This window comes from Balaenoptera ricei, chromosome 7 (assembly GCF_028023285.1).
Source record: "Balaenoptera ricei isolate mBalRic1 chromosome 7, mBalRic1.hap2, whole genome shotgun sequence".
NCBI lineage: Eukaryota > Metazoa > Chordata > Mammalia > Artiodactyla > Balaenopteridae > Balaenoptera > Balaenoptera ricei.
The window spans coordinates 61203604-61221502 of record NC_082645.1 but is presented as its reverse complement, the minus strand read 5'-3'; the positions used below and the strand labels follow the sequence as shown (position 1 = coordinate 61221502).

Sequence of the window (17899 nt, the reverse complement as noted above, 5' to 3'; positions counted from 1 at the left end):
ATTAACTTTAGTGGGTGGAGGTGAGAGAAAAGAGGACCCCAAAACAGTGGAGGTTTAGTACCCGGTATGGGAGGACAGTGGAATTATGACTGGAAATACACTTTCAGGAGGAAGGATGGCTTGTGGGAATCACGATGTATTCCGTTAACTGATATTTTGAGTGCATGAGACCAGTAAGACATCCGGGTGGAAAGAGAATCAGATCAGTAGTCATTTGGAAAGTTAGGCTGCCCTTTGTAAGACTCAAACAGATTTGTATCAGTTGCAAGAAAGGATGCAACGGTGGAGGGGTCAGTATAGAGGAAAAAAGAGAAAAACAGCCAAGGCTGTGTAAACTTCCAGCTGAGGGGAAGAATACCTATGAAAGAATACAAGTGGCCAGAGAGATACAAGAAAACCAGGATAATGCAGTGGAGGCTGGGACCCAAGGGAGAATGGAGTCCAAACATGGAAAATCTTACCCAGTCATAGAGAATGTGTAACAGTAATGACTGAGTCTGGCTATTGGTTGGTCACTGGAGAATTCAGATGGCTTGAGTCAAGAAGTACATGGCAGAAGGAAGACTTTGAGGGGTTAAAGAGTAACTGGTGGTGAGGAAATAATAGCTCACATCATTTGGGTGCTTATTATATGCCCGGCACATTTGCTTCTAAACATTTGACACATTTTGCTTCATTTAATCCTCACAACAATCCTATGAGGAAACCGAGGCACAGAGACACTAAGTGGCTTGCCAGAAGTCACACAGCTAGGAGACAGCACAGCTGGGATTTCCAGCTCAGTTACTGGTCATCCCTAGATCAGCCAGGAGAGAAAAATAAAGAACAGGGGAAGAAATGAAAGGAAAGAAAGATCTGCCCTCCAACACCCACCTCTCCAAGGACAGAAGAAAAACAGAGAAAGAGAGGGCACAGGCTGCCCAGAAACTGGGAAACAGAGGGGACAGAAGCTCACTTAAGATCCTGGTCAAGCGGGAAGGAGGGTCACCTGTAGAGAGTGACAAGTCTGAGCGTGACAATGAAAGTGGGAATTCAAGGAGGTAGGAAGAGGATGGGAAGGGTGACTCTGGCTCTGAAGATGCTTGGAGTGGAAGTACTACTCGATCCATCAGTGTGTCAGTGTTGAAGTGCTACAGCTTCAGAAACCCCAGGGCTCGCAGCCTTGTCACACATATACAGACAAGAGCCAAGTAAGGGGACCCAGAGCCTCAACGAGCAACTCCCCGGGATGGTATTGAGCGCTAAAAAGATGCTTCTGACATGCATGAACAGATAAACAGACTCAGGACACAGGATTTCTTCAAGTCTAGTGGGCACCCATTAGAAAAGAGCATCACAGAGAAAAACTTCCTTTCTTTTATGATCAGCCAGAGACTGATCTGGCTGATTCCAGGTCTCTTACAAAAGGCCTGGAATTTGAAGAGGCCACGATTTAAGAAGAATAAAGAATGAATCCCGCTGCTTCTCTCCTTGATCAGTAGCATCAAAATAAGCAAGAGGTGTGGCTCTCAGGTGTCTATGACAAACACAGTTCATGAACCCCATTTTTAAAAGAGCCCAGAAACAACACTTTAAAATGAAGGTATTTTGGGAAAGCATGCTGGAGTTCCAACTAGTGCCAGAACATACCTCCCTCTATCAGCTAAGACCACAAAATTATACTATAGGAACAATTTTTAAAAATAACTCAAGTGTGGGCTGGTGGGTCTGTTTATCCACAAAAGAGTCTGGAAACTTACTCCGTCAAGCTGGTGTAGGACGTTATTTTTTTGTCACATGAAAACACATACCGCACAACAGATTTTTATATACAAAATGTTCATATTTTTCACTTACTGTCATTGTTAGAGCCTGTTTCCATAACACCATAAGGAGGAGCCAGAAGTCCTGCCATGTACTGTCGATATTTCTGAAAGACAAGATTGTAAACTCAGTGTACAGATATTTACTCACTTTGAGCATTCATGTATTTACATGCTAAAAAGCAGAAATGCTGGGTGTCAGGAAGCATCTGAGTCTTGTATTTATAGAGCCATGGAGCGTGCTGTCTGGGCTCTGTGGTCTAAAATAAAAATGCTGTGTTCTAAAGAGGTCTTCCCGGATGAGACTGAAAGAGCCCCTGTTGGGTAGGGGGCTCTATCACAGCCCGTTCCGCCATGTATTTGTGACTGATTAACCAAACGGGGTGGGCTTTTACCCTCCCCCTCCACCTCTTGCCCAGCTTCTCATGCTCTCAAACACATGCTCAGGTTTTTGAGAAGGGAAAAGACATTTGGTTTTTGCAGATGCAGATACAAATAAAAGTGCCGCCTTCTTAACAGGTGAATAGCACTGAATCAGCTGTCTTTCAAAGCAAAAAGAAATGCATCTCTAGAAAATGTCTGTTTTGAAAGAAGCTGATTCATCGCCATTTACCAACTTCCTTTTACACTGTACACCTGCCCGTTATGTGACCTCCAAAGAACTTTCCATTTGTTGTCAAATAGAATAGTTTGGCTTCATTTAGAACTATTTGGATTCCCCTGAATTGTCTCCCCCTAACTTTTGGTCCAGGCCTGCTTTAAAACCTGGGACTCAGTGATCCCTATTAGCCTCGGGAGTCTGTGCTGTTTTGAAGGGATAAGGCTTGGTGAGCATAATGCATGTAGGTAGAGCACCCAACAAGAGAGGAGCGACATTTATGAAGAAAGGAAAATGAGCGTAAGACATCCTCTCTTCTCAGGTAATAAGTACAGCCTCTCCCCTTTCAGAATGAAAAGTTGGGCAATTTTATTTATTGCATGGTGTCATGTATATTTATGGTTTATAATTATGATGACACATAAATGTTAAACAGCATCAAAGGAATCAACACTCTGTAACGTGCTTGTGGGTTACACAAACGTCAGCAGAAAAGACTTCATCTGTAGCAATGGGCAGCTGGCAGCATGCAGTATTTGAGCAGCCATCTGGCCCATTTGGTAGATTTGAATGGTGTTTGTAAAGTAACATTGACGAGTTCTCAAAAGAGCCTTCTTCTAGTCAAGATGTGACTAGCCTTTTTTTTTTTTTTCAAATCCTTTTTTCTTCTCGTTCTGAGGCAACTATACTAACACCTGCATGCAAACATTTAAAATCATGATTTTTCTCTGCCTCTGAGTTAACTAATCACTCAAACATACGCATGGGACCAATCCATCACCCTGCATTCCTGACATTTCCTTTGATAATTTCCCAATTCTGCTTTTCCTCTTTCTTATGATACCATCTACTCTTCTTCCTCATGAGAAAGCACTGATCAAAGCATACTTCTGGGCATAATATTATGCTGGATTCTGAACAAAACAGGCTCAGAGAGAGCAGATGGGCTAGGTTATGTTCTAAGAAGATTCTATGACCCCCTACAGCCTTTTGAGGTATTCCTGTCACTGTTAGCAACTACATTAACAGGCTCCTGAAAGAAATAATTCATGTTAAATTAAAGGAGCAATTTTGCTTTGCTTAGAAATGTTGTTTTGGATGCAATGGATGCAACTTGTCTCGGGCAACTCAATGTCAATTTCCATGAACTCCAGGGAAGCACCTTGCTGACTCCTAAATGAACAGGACTCCGCCTTCCTTCAACTCCATAGCACTAGGTCTGAGGTTGGCTCATGGAGCATGTTACCAGGCCTGGGAACAGAAAACAGAGCAGCCATTTGGGGTGCAGAGTGTGGGCTGGGCTTCAGTGTGTGTTTGTACTGAGCATCTACTATGTGCAGACTGTGTCCTAGACACTGGGCTTACTGCAGAGAACAAGCAGACAAGGCCCCTTGCACTTGTGAGACATCGATCTCCTGCAACACAGGGTACCCTGTCTTGAACATAATAGGATATTAACACTTATCGTTGACTTTTGGAATGTGAATGGACATTTTCAAACATATATAAAAATAGAAAGAATACCACACCGCATACTTAACATTCATCCTCAATAATTATTAACTCATGACTAATGTTATTTCATCTACATTCCTATCCACTTACCCCTCCCAGAGTTATTTTGAAGCAAATTCCACATATCATATCATTTAATCCATAAATATTTCAGTAGGAATCTCTGAAAGGTAAGGATTCTTTTCTTCCCCCAAACAAAACCATAACACCACTATCACAACTAAGAAATGTAACAACATCTCCATAATATCCAGTCAAGGTCAAATTTCTAATTGTTTCATAAATGTCATTGCTGAATTGAATTTAAAAATAATTTATTAGATACATAGATGAATGGAACAGAATACAGAGCCCAGAAATAAACCCACACGTATATGGTCACTTAATGTACAACAAAGGAGGTGCTGGGAAAACTGGACAGCCACATGCAAAAGGATGAAACTGGACCACAATCTTACACCATACACAAAAATTAACTCAAAATGGATGAAAGTCTCGAACATAAGACCTGAAACCATTAAACTCCTAGAAGAAATCATAGGCTGTAGGCTCCTTGACATTGGTCTTGGCATGAATTTTTTTGGATTTGACAGCAAAAGCAAAGGCAATCAAAGCAAAAATCAGTAAGTGGGACTACATTAAACTGAAAAGTATTTGCACAGCAGAAGAAACAATCAACAAAATGAAAAAATAACCTACTAAATGGGAGAAAATGTTTACAAATCATATATCTGATAAGGGGTTAATATCCAAAATACATAAATATAAAAAACCCAAACTCAGAGATACAGAGAACAGATTGGTGGTTGCCAGAGGTGGAGGGTGGGGAGTGGGTGAAATGGGTTTTTAAAACCTATTTCTGCAGAACCCTGGGCTCCTTGGAGGACCCTCAGGCAAGGGTACCATGCAAGCAGAACCTTCAATTAGAGTGTCTTCACTTTTAGCTGATATATAATTTAGAGTTCTAAGAGCAATTTCATTTGAAAGATGACTTTTGCTTCTAAAAAAGAAAAGTTTACAAACCACAAGATTAAATAATCTCTAAACTTCCAGCCAGACAGATGTCACTCAAAGATCTCCACGAAGAATCAACAAAGACCAAATTAGGATTTGCCTATGAAGTGTTAGGGATTCTATTCTCTGTTAGAAAGACGTCTATGGTTGTAGATTGGCCAAATGACAGGCCGCTCCATACCTGAAAGGGTTATCAACAAAACCGGTAGAACTAAGAATTTAACTGAGAAGCATCATGGTGCAATGCTGTCCTTCTCAAACTGAGGTGTGCAGATCCCCCCAGGGTAGCACCCAGCAGGGCAAGAGGGTATGTGACAGGGGTTAACAGGAGTTCTTCCTAGAGCTTAACATTTTATTCTATGTCAAATAGTTTAAAGGATTACTTTTATATTATGGAGCAGAAAACTAAATTTGCATAAATTTTGAAGATTAAAGCATGCGACTTCAAAGAAATTTTGAGCTTGCTTCTGGCTACTTCTAGCTACAAAGGGTCTAGACCCCAGGCGTTATGTATTGATTTCCTCTGCATTCAGAGAACTTCAGTGGAAAAACCCAAGCGCCTCTGATGTAATAGAAAGCGTGCAGATGCTGGAATCACACAAGAAAGGGGTCTTAATTCTGATTCTGCCACATGCTACCTGTATGAACCTGAGTAAGTTACTCACCTCAGTTTCCTGGGATAATATCACCCATCAGGGCCACTGGGAGGATGAGAAATAAAATCTAGAGAAGTGCCCAGCACATATTAGGCACTTAATAAATGATTACTATAGTAGTAATAAACAATCAAGAATTGATCAAACTAATCCCAATATATTTGATGATATTTCCCAAGCAGAGTCTCCAGCTTTAGGGAAGAACACTCTCTAAGTGACTCCTTATTACTGAGGCTGTTGATACACACACAGTATAAAGACCCACAATACATCCACTGACCTGTCTGCTAAAGGGAGCTGTGGAGAAATAAGAATTTAAAGAATAGATGTTCTAAAGTAATTTTATAATATACTGCCTATTTTCATACCCACATGGTAAAATAGTCCAAGGAAAAGGGAAGAGCCCAGGAGAGGAAGCCCAGAAATAACTGAACAAAAATAAGTAAAGCCTTTCAGCCATCAGAACTGATTTTGGTTAACAAAATCTTAAAAAAAAAAAAATCTCTAAATTACAATTGGCCAGTTTTTAAAGCAAAGTCAGTGCAGGGAAGAAGTCCTCAGGCTAGTGAGGCCAGAAGCCTGTTCTTAAATCAAGGTGGAGATATGCCACTGGCTATCCTAATGTTTTCTGAGAAAAGACAAAAGATGATAGTCTTAGGAAGGTTAAAACCTGGTCCATCTCTCAGCGCCTTCACTGTCCCCCCAAAGCCACTGAGGAAGGCTGGCTGGGAGGCTGGCAGAGGAGCCACCAGGCCAAGGGAGGCTGGGGGTAAATCCAGCTCTGCTCCACAGCCTTGAGCCCCAGGCTGGGGCTGCTCCCACCCAGAGCAGGGGGTACCTTTCTCTACTCCGCACAATGGCTCCACATGGCCCAGCTGTAGCCTAGGAGCCAGATATTAAAGTTGGGTGGTGTCTTCGCTGGAGGAGGGAGCATAGTAGACATATGTCATATTCTAAAGGCCAGTCTCAATTTGCCAAGCAGGATACACAGAGAATAAAGGTTGGCAGCTTGAACCCTAGCTAGATCCCCTGTGACAAGAGAAGAAGGGGTCCCAGTAGGGCAGAACTCCCCACCCTGGAAGTCAAGGCTTTCCTGACACACTGAGGGCTTTCCTGGGTGTTCTCCGAGCTGCTGCCCGCTGCCAAGGCCTCTAGGCTGCCAGCATGCAACTGTCACCACATTCCGCAGCAGCCAGGCGCAGACCTCAGCTTTGGGTATGAGCCTTCCCAGCAACTGTCCCCTGCCTTTTGCCACCAACCCCATCCACCTAGGAGATCTTCAGGTTTCAGGAAAAGCGTAAATAACATCCTTAGGCTGGGATATCAACACTAGAAAAACATTAAAAACAGGAAGCCATAAGGATGATTGACAGGCTTTGCTGTGAACACCTGAGGGTAGGGGCGATGCACACGTGCTCAGAACAGGGACATGCTAATGACAGCTCATGGTGGGCAGTGTCCAGGGTTGGGGAAGAATAGAGGGGACTCTACCAGGGGTGTGGGGATATGTCATGTCATCATGTTCCATTCATTACATCTGTACTAGGGTCTCCCAAAGTATTAAAGCTGAGTTCATGAAATGTAATGACAGACAGGTTGCCTGTACTTTCTCTGAAAGTATCCTGATTATGTGGTAGAATAACTTAGAATAGGGAGGTGAAGTATAGGCCCCTCCCCTTTTTTCTGTTTCTTGGCAACAGTTCTTTCACAACTTCTGTATGTGTAATGTATGGCGGGAAAACGGACGTGGCACGTTGCTCTAAAATCCCAGAGATCTAGAGAATTCTTAAACATGTGAAGAGTAGAAGAGAAGGGGAAAAGGTAAAGCAGTTGTAGAGAGAAACCTTCATGCAGAATTTTTCTTTTTACCCTTTTAGAGCCATATGTACCACTTCTCCCACAGCAGATCACTGGCTGGACCGAGTTTACCTCTTACTGCTGACTTATTCTTTTCCCTTGTTTCTTGATTTCTCTAGCATCGACCTAACAGGGCACAGAGAACTTCCATTGCCTCTTCTTCAGTGATGTTTAATTCATCCTTCGGCTCTACTATAGATATTTCTAAATGGAGGCAAAATCTGTTTGCCAACTCCCGGCCATTTTTAATTCATGAGTAACCTGCAAGAGCTGTAGTTTGGAGGGCAATAATCACAACTATAGCTCTAATGGAGGAAGTTTCCCAAACCTGAATCGCTTAAGAATCCTAGAATGAAGCCCGAGTAAGATGATGCTGCAAGTAAGCAAATACAGTCTCCCACAAACACTTCCTGTTTGAAATTCTCTCCTCCTGGCCTGTGAAGGTGCAGAGATCCCAACCAATATGTGGAGGGACCCTCAAATTCTCTCAAGTGAGAGCAGGGCGGTGAGGAATATAGCTTAGGCAGCCCTCACTCAGTCACAGAGATGAGTCAGATTAGCCCAGAGTGAAAGGGAGAGAAAAATGCATTCACTAAAGCAGTCAAGGGGAAAAGAGAGGCAAAGTGGGGTCCTCACAGTGGGAGCCCCAGGGGCTCTGCTTCTAGTGATGGGGATAGCCATTCTCATGTGATCATACAATCATCTCAGCGCAGTGGAGCCAGGGGATAGAAGTAAAAAAGGTACATTGAGGGGCTTCCCTGGTGGTGCAGTGGTTGAGAATCTGCCTGCCAATGCAGGGGGCACGGGTTCGAGCCCTGGTCTGGGAAGATCCCACATGCCGCGGAGCAGCTAGGCCCATGAGCCACAACTACTGAGCCTGCGCGTCTGGAACCTGTGCTCTGCAACAAGAGAGGCTGCGATAGTGAAAGGCCCGCGCACCGTGATGAAGAGTGGCCCCCACTTGCCGCAACTAGAGAAAGCCCTCGCACAGAAACGAAGACCCAACACAGCCATAAATAAAATAAATAAATAAAATTAAAAAAAAAAAAAAGAAAATGCTATTTCACTTACAAAATTAATTAAAAAAAAAAGGTACATTGAAAACGTGGCTGGGTGGTAGAGCGTGGGGCAAATTCAGATCTGGGAGTCAGGGCAAGGACGTGGAATCTGAGGCTGAGGAGGCTTGAAGGTAAGGGCCGGGGGGCCTTCCAGGTAGAGGGGGAACAGGTGTGGTGTGGAGACAAAGACACGTCTCTGGCAGGAGAGTCAGGATGAGGGTGCTGGGAGAGGGGAAGGCAGCGGGGACAGAGCAGTGCACGGGCCAGACAGGCAAGGCCCTGGAGGCCATGATAGGAATTTGGAACATTATCCTACTACAATTGGAAGCGGTTTAAGTGGAGAAGTGACAAGAACAGATATGTGTTTTTAAAAGATCATTCTGGCTGCTGTGTGGAGAACGGTTTTGGTGGGAAAATAAGGAAGGCATTAAGCCCTTTACGGGGAGGGCAGGCCTGGATGTGGCCCCTCAAAGGGGCCTGAGACTGGGGGAGAGGGAAGAGAGAGGGACGGGGAGCAGGGGTGGTAAAGACCCTCCGTTCCTCGAGGCCAAACAACCTCCAAGTACTTAGACTTGATAATAAAGCCTCAGATTTCTTGCCAAAGCACACTCAACACACGTGCGCTTTTAATATGACTAAAAGGTTCGGCGATTTCAGGGGGCTCACAGGAATGATTATAATTTTAGTGCACACTCTGCATCTTTGAGGGACTGAATTAGCCATGAGCTTCTCTTAGAAAAACTCAAATTGAGAGGAAGACATACACACACAGTAGGTCAATGTTACTTAATTGAGTCATAAAATAATTTGTTCTGGAGCTGTTATTGCACAGGAAATCCTCCTAAACTCTCTTTTTGCTAAGCCTGAACCTACTACAATCCATCTAATGTATAAATGAGACTATGAACATTGTCTCTAAATAACTGCTACCTCCTTGTTTATATATTTATTTATTATTTATTTTTGGCTGTGTTGGGTCTTCGTTTCTGTGCGAGGGCTTTCTCTAGTTGTGGCAAGTGGGGGCCACTCTTCATCACGATGCACGGGCCTCTCACTATCGCGGCCTCTCTTGTTGTGGAGCACAGGCTCCAGACCCGCAGGCTCAGTAGTTGTGGCTCACGGGCCTAGTTGCTCCGTGGCATGTGGGATCTTCCCAGCCCAGGGCTCGAACCCGTGTCCCCTGAATTGGCAGGCAGATTCTCAACCACTGTGCCACCAGGGAAGCCCTCCTTGTTTATATAAAAACCTGTTGATTGGCATTTTATTTAAACATATTCGTCTTCAAAGTGATGACTATTAAGTATAGTTATCCTGAATTAAAATGATGAAGCCCAGCACTTATAAAACTAACAGGAATAGGGTAATACATATCATGGGAACATGCAAATTCCAAGAAAGTGCTTAAATATTGATAATACAAAATTAGGATGCATCAATCATTTAAAAACCGAAAATAAAGGATCATTTCACAGAAAGTAACAGCCCTGACTGTCATCCCATTAGAACAAGCTACCGACATTTTGCTTTTGCATTCTTGCTCTACAATGTACTTATAAAGGGCAGCAGGCAGCATAGGAGGGGGATTGGCGAGTAGTGATTCAGGAGGTGCTATGGTCTGGCTGTGTCCCCGCCAAATTCATATGCTGAAACCCTAGCACCCAAGGTAATGGTATTAGGAGGCGGGGTCTTTGGGAGGTGCTTAAGTAGGAGGGTGAAGCCCTCGTGAATGGGATCAGTACTCTTCTAAGAGACCCCACAGAGCTCCCTAACCCCTCCCGCCATGTGAGGACACAGGAGGAGCGTGCAGCCTGGGAGAGGGCCCTCACCCGACCATGCTGGCACCCTGATCTCAGACGTCCAGCCTTCAGAACTGGAAAGAATAAATTTCTGTTGTTTAAAAGTCCCCTAGTCTGTGGTATTCTGTTATGGCAGCCTGAACAGACTAAAACAGTGGGGTAGGGGGTCTTTTCGTGGCCCAAACAGGTATCTGAACTTCCACTTTAGAGGCATTTCTTTAGTTTCTGGCTTTGTCCCTCAAAACCCGAAACTACTGGGGCATAAGTACTATGCATTTCTGTGGTTATTTTCTGACCGAGTTTCTCTAGAAGCATCCACAGGCTTCTCACCTGACCTACCTCCTTAACCCCAATCCTACCCTGAAAGCCCACTGTGCATACAGGATCCCGGTTTTTGCCATATTCACGAATGGAAACTATACAAGGGCAGTGACTTTTGCCTGTTTCATACATTGACGGAACTCGACAGCCTGGAGTCGGCTGCTTCTTACCTTCAAACATTCTTGACCTTTGGAGCCTTTCTACTTGAATTTATTCCCAACTCCTGCAGCTTTTCTGCTCACACACACGGCGCCTACTTTCTTCATCTCCCTTCATTGGTAACATTTCTATTAGTTCTGCTCCAAGGTGCTGTAAACAACCTTGAAACATCCTTGCCAATCCAATCGCATATATACTGACTGCCTATATCTGGGGAATCCCAGGTAACAGCTCTGTGTGGTTCTGGAAGCTTCTGTTTATTGTGGAATACTGTACTCCTTGAATTCCTTGAGTGGTTCCTGGTTCCTGTCACCTCTCTGCTCTAGATCACCTGAACTCTTTTCCTTGCCGACTGTGCTCTTAGGGGTCTCGCCCAGGCCCATACTTTCCAATCCCCTCTATATCATCAAGTAACAGACCAGGCCTCCACTTCTCTCCTCATGAACACTAGGGGGTGTCAATAATGAAAGTGGTGCGTTCGCCATTCTGGAAAACAGTGTGGAAGAAAACACTAGAGTGGCTTGTGTCCTAGGGGGTAGGGCACGAGACAGGGCAAGGCTGAAAGAGTTGGGGGGATATAAGCTTTAGGATCTAGGCAAACATGAGTTCCCATCCCAGCCCTGCAAACCGCCACTGGTGCTAACAAGATTTTTGAGCCTTCACTGGACCTGGCCCCCAGCTGCCCCTCCAGCCTCAGTTCCTACACTCTTCCTCTTTACTCGTCTCCAATCACGTTGGCACTTTCAGATCCTCCAGCACATTGAGCTTTCCCCTCCAGGCCTCCTGCTGCCTGAAGCACACTTCCCACTGCTCGTCCTTGCCAATTTCCACTCACTTGCACTTGCGCATGGCCTTCTCTGAGCTCCCAGTTTACAGGAGTCTCTTGTTATTCTCTCTCCCAGCGTCACACCGTTGCTGTCAGTGTGCCAGGTACTGTGTGGTTCTGTACTGTATCTGAGTGTGTGCTGGTCCAGTGGCTCTCTCCTCTGTTCTACTACAGGCTAACGGAGGGCAGGGACCACATCTATATTCCCCCACTGCGTACCTAAGACCCGGCACAGGGCCTGGAACATAGCAGACTTTCAATGAGTATTTGTTGAGCAAATGAGTAAGTGAATGAATTACTGATAGTATTTCTCAAACATTCTGAGGTTCAGGTTCCCCAGTAATAAACCAGAAATATTACCACATACCCCTCATGGTTGATGGAAGGACTGAATGAGATAACCCAGGTAAAGCACCTCACAACCCAGGCACACAATAAATACTAGTCCCCATTCCCTCTACATCATGATTTCTTCTCATACTGATTTGGCCAAGGGCTACGTTCCCAGTTAAAAAATTAATGCCTGAAAGAGAAATAAGCCTAATGGATGAAGATCTACAAAAATAAATCTGATAATCTGAAGATACAATGAAAGAAGCCATCTGAAATCACATGATGTCCATGGTCAAATATCTCCGTGATGTTTGTTTGCTCTTTATGAATAAGCTTCTTGCTGTTAGAGAAGGGACAGGAGAAGCATGAAGATCAGTTGATGCTGATAAAACAAGACCTAAACTTAACTCATCAAAAATCTCTAAGTACTAATCAATTTTGTAATTTAAAAGAAAGTGCAGAGGGATAGAGCAGCTAGTCTTCTCTACCAGAATTAGCACCAAAATGCACTCGTTAGTGAAAATCTAGTTTTAAGAGACCCATGTATGAATCTAGCAGAAAAAAACTGGCAGCCATATATAAATAGATGATGGTAGAAAATGATTCATTTTATATATCCAACTTATTTTTTTCATAATTCTGCCTATTGCTGTTGCTTTCTAAGCCACATCATTTTTAAATAAGTTTGCCTTTTGATTTTGTTCTAACTACCACTGTCCCTTTTTCTCTCCCACTCTTCCTCTCTAGTATAAAAATTTTTATTGCTATAAAATAAATAAAAGTACATGGTAAAAAATTTAAACTACACGGTTTGTAAAATGAAAAAAAATAATTCTCCCCTCTCACTCCCCTCCCACCTACTGACCTACCCAGGCTACTGCTGAGTTTACCACTGCTGACAGTCATTTCTTCTGTAAGGTCCAGAGTTTTTCTATGCTCATGCCAACATATACCTCTCCATTGGCTTTAAACAAAAGGGATCATATGGTACATGATATTTTGTCCTTTTTTTCCTAATAATACATCTTGGATAGCTTTTGCTATGAGAACACATTTTATCATCGCTTTCTTGTTAGACACCTCATTTTTGGGCTACACCTCCATTTAACTCAATTGGGGGAAATCTGGAAAATATATTGAATTTGCATTGTCAACAGATCTTTCCTGAGTTTAAGACAGAAAGATAAAGATCATATATACAGATCTGACCAAGTGGTGATTTCAGTTTTATTCTTGAAAATCAGACAGCACTGTAAAAATTTAATTCCAAGGCAAACAAATGTGCAAGCATATCACTTGGAAACGTCTCTGATCTCTCTGGTGGCTTATCTAATTGGTGTCATTATGTTGTAGCACCATCGACTGCCAAATGTATTTTTTGTAAACTTGGCAAAGGCTTCCATGTCATCCGTTTGAAGAAAAAATATTGTGTGTGCTCCCCCTCCCCCAACACTGCCAGAAGAAAAAAGAAATTTAATTAAATTTCAATCTCTGACAGTTTAAAATAATAGAAGAGAAATTATAAAACATTATGGATGAGAACTACCATATGACCCAGCAATCCCACTACTGGGCATATACCCTGAGAAAACCATAATTCAAAAAGAGTCATGTACCACAATGTTCATTGCAGCTCTATTTACAATAGCCAGGACATGGAAGCAACCTAAGTGTCCATCAACAGGTGAATGGATAAAGAAGATGTGGCACATATATACAATGGGATATTACTCAGCCATAAAAAGAAATGAAATTGAGTTATTTGTAGTGAGGTGGATGGACCTAGAGTCTGTCATACAGAGTGAAGTAAGTCAGAAAGAGAAAAACAAATACCGTATGCTAACACATATATATGGAATTTAAAAAAAAAAAAAAAAGTTCACGAAGAACCTAGGGGCAGGATGGGAATAAAGACGTAGACCTACTAGAGAATGGACTTGAGGACACGGGGAGGGGGATGGGTAAGCTGGGACAAAGTGAGACAGTGGCATGGACATATATACACTACCAAATGTAAAACAGATAGCTAGTGGGAAGCAGCCACATAGCACAGGGAGATCAGCTCGGTGCTTTGTGACCACCTAGAGGGGTGGGATAAGGAGTGTGGGAGGGAGGGAGATGCAAGAGGGAAGAGATATGGGGATATATGTATATGTATAGCTGATTCACTGTGTTATAAAGCAGAAACTAACACACCATTGTAAAGCAATTATACTTCAATAAAGATGTTAAAAACAAAACAAAACAAAACAAAACATTATGGACGGTGGCTGAGTATTATTTCCTGATTTTGATAACTGTGTTGTGGTGATTTAAGAAAATGTCCTTGTTCTATGGAAACATACCCTGAAATATTTAATATTTAGGAATAGAGGAATACAATGTCTCAAATTACAAATGATTCAGAAACAAATGAAAAAGAAAAAGAATGACAAAGAAAACGAGGCAAAATGTAAATAATTGGCAGAATTGGAGTAAAAAGCTTAGGGGAGTTCTTTATGCTATTCTTGCATTTTTTCTGAGTATATTTAAAATTATATAAAAATTAAAAGTTTCCAAGAAATGACAAGGAGTCAGAGTTGAGACTTTAAATGATTACTCTTAGTGCATTTATTCTGTCAACATCTGCCTTCCCCAACTTGGCTCAGTTACAGGCTCTGCCCCCATTTTGTAGGTCCAGCTGCCTCTGACTCTCCAGCAAGTCCTTATTGAAGTGGAAGCTCTGTCCGCACCAGCAGGGACAGTGGTCCCTGGGTGCCACGTGTCTAGGTATCTGGCATGTGGGGAGGAGGTGTGCAGGGGTGGAAAGGGCTACAGAGCGACAGCCTTCCCCAAATCCCACCTCATGTGCTTGGCCCCATGGCTGGGCTTTGACCTTGACTCCTTATGTGTCCACTCCTTTGCTGAGACTCGAGTCCGGCCCTCAATGCAGCCCACAGCCTGCTTGCCCTTGCCTGCCTCCTTCCCTAGAGGATGTTTCTTGTCCCTTGTACCTCTAGTTCTAGCCTGAAATACTGCCCAACCTTGACACATGACCCAAAACTGCAATGCAGTCACCTGGTCCGGTTTTTGTTTGTTCTTTCTCTGCTGGCAACCCTTTTATCCAGGCCCCACCCATCAGACCAGAGGACCCTCCTGGTCTCAGTGCCATCCTGGATCACCGCGGACTTTTCTAGGCTCTCCAAGCACTGTCATTTTGATTGTTGGCCACTGCCCTCAGGGGTCAGCCTTCCAGCCTTTTTGTAACCAGGTTTTCTGGGAATTGCCTTCTGGCCTCCTTGCATTCTCCACGCTGGGCTGTCTTGAGGCCCGAGGACACCAGATGTCTCATCTCCACTGTAAGCAGAGCTGAAGAGTTTAACGGTCCTACACAGAGTAACCTCTGATCACACACAAAAACAGACTGATTTCTGCTGCAATCTAGAAACTCAACTTCAAATGTCAATTCTCAGAAAATAGCTACATCGGGCTTTCCTATAAATTCTCTCTCTAGTGCTAGAAGGAAAGAAACAACCTTTCCACCAGTCAACACAAAATCTAAACAATATGATATGAGTGTGCCATGCTTATGGAAACCCAAAGTATAAGACATGAATTTGTGTTTCCCAATATTTGTAATATATAGGTATTCTTGATTTTATTGTAGGTTTAAATAAAATTCCTGATGTTTTGAAAATATCATTGCATTTTGCCCCAATAAACATGGACATGGTTTTTTAATAACATCCATCAAATACATTGAGGTACATTTAAATTTGGGGGGAAAATTAAAGCACATTGCATCAGAGAGTTAGAACAATCTGGAAAGAAAACTTTAGGGAGTGGAGGAGTACCTCATTAAAAATTCCTTATAAGCCTCACTGGGAGAGGAGATATTGCCAACCACTTTTCCACACAGCACACAGCTAATGTGGACAAAAAGGATGCTTCTTCCTCCAGTGAAAATGTCAAGCTGAAAATGACACCTTTAAGGAGAGATGTGGCAGCCAAGTGAGGGACTCTGAATCTGGACCCCAGGACCTGTGGGAATCTTATCTGAACCTTCTCTGCCCACCCTCAACCCACCCCCCCCAAACGATGACATTCTGGTTCGTCCTCCAATTAGAGGTCCAGCCTGTCTATATCCCAAAGAGCTGGGACATCTGCCCAAGTGCCTCTTCATCTCACGTATGGGTGTAAGGGAGCTGGCCAAAAGGCAGGATATGAGTCTGAACAAAAATGCTGACCAGAGGGGCCTGTCCAAATGGGTCTAGAGAGCGCGGGGGGCCTGAGGAAAGGTATGGAGTTGGGGCGGGGGGGACGGTGGAAAGAACGCAGCACGGATCAGAGTTACTCAGAGCAAAGAGGAGGCGGTTGGGCGATGCTGAGTGTGAGGGGGTACGCTGTGTGGCTGGCGGATGCATTCAGGGGGTGCAGGATTTGGCAGCCATGCTGGACTTCTCCCCGGCTTTCCTGTGCTTTCCACTCCAGCTCCTCCTCCCTCAAGGGTGGCCCTCTTCCCCATCTGCTTGTCTGCCATGACCTCCACCTCCCTTTCAGATCTTTGTCTCCTGTTCTGACAACCTTCCATCTTGATGTTTGACCCCGCACAAGCCTCCGACCTCCTATATGGAAATCCTCTGGTACCTACATCCCTCTTCTCAGCTTGGATCCACTTCTGGCCTCTGGCTCTCCTGCTGTCCCCACCCTTGACCAGACCTCACACAGCTGGGCCCAGGTTGCTCAAATGCCCGGGTTCCAGCCTGCAGGCCTACCCCTCTGATGCTCCCAAATAACACGGTTCCTCTCCTCCAGGCCGGTCACCTGGGAACCTCCCAGCCCCAAGCTCGTCATGCTGCCATTTATGCCTCTCAGCTGCAGTTTGACAGAAAGTGCTCTGCACACTGTAAAGTACCATGCAGATGCTAGGTATGAGTATTGAATATGGTTGTTATGCCATGAAACTAAGACACAGATTGGAGAAGGCAATTCCAAAGATGCGAACTTCCGTTTAAAAGCATCCTAGAGAATGTCCACCTTCCTTTCATTAATTTACCCAAAGCTGGGTCTGCAGAGAACACTAACTGGGGTCTAGTTTGCCTTTTTGGGGTGATAAAAATGTTCTAAAATTGATCGTGGAAGTGGTTGTACAACATACTAAAAGCTATTGAATTGTATACTGTAAGTGGGCAAATTGCACAGCCTGTGCACTGTGTCACAATAAAGCTGCTTGAAAAAAAGAGAAAACACTGAACGGTCTGCAGGATGTGAACCTACCTTACCCACCATATCCACCTGGCTGTCAGAGGGAGGGATCAGAAAAAGATGTCATTTTCCAGAAATCCTGGGTGGGCTCTGCTGAAGTATATACCCTGATTTTACCTGCCTGAAGCCCCAGTCTGTCCATTCCTCCTGCAGGCAGCTCCTCACACAGGAATGCTGCACAACAAGAGAACTGGCATGTGTAGGTTTCTTGGTGCCTATAGCATGCAGAGCTATGCCTACTTTTTTCAGCATTTGATTTTTCCAAACAAAAGGAGAAACCAAGCACATAAAACCCAACAGTGAATTGATGAGCAACTTTGCATATATATAGAATTTCCAGGCAATAAAGCATGCTCTCCAACAAGCTTGTCTTTGTTTGGAGGAAAATTATGCTTTGCTTTCACACAATGCCCTCTGCCAAGCCCAGTGTGCCCTCCTAATTTAAATTAGTCTTTCAATTGTATGATCGTTCCAAAAGAAATGAATTTTCACTACACTCATTCAGGGAACTTAACCAAAACTTGCATTTTTGTTGGGGGAGGTGGCAAACCCACACAGTGAGATTTTCTGCTTTGCCACAATCTTAAGATTAATCATTTTCTGAATATCTATAAATATTATTTTGATCATGTGAATGGCTTTAAATAGCTGTTTATGAAAAACTCACAGTACTGTACGTCTGCAAAGAAATAAGCCTAATATAAAATGTGAGCAAGAGAA

At 43.7% G+C, this 17899-nt stretch overlaps 1 protein-coding gene across 8 annotated transcripts in view; it reads right to left on the bottom strand.

Annotated features, from left to right (window-relative positions):
• Positions 1–17899, bottom strand: part of RAPGEF4 (Rap guanine nucleotide exchange factor 4) — a 317996-nt gene that overhangs the window by 136226 nt on the left and 163871 nt on the right. For all 8 annotated transcript variants that reach the window (XR_009504210.1, XR_009504211.1, XM_059928103.1 and 5 more), the window contains one exon: positions 1837–1909. Coding sequence is in view for 6 of the 8 variants with exons in the window: in XM_059928102.1 (XP_059784085.1) it covers positions 1837–1909 (73 nt within the window). In the remaining 2 variants the exon portion in view is untranslated. The remainder of the gene's footprint in view (positions 1–1836; positions 1910–17899) is intronic.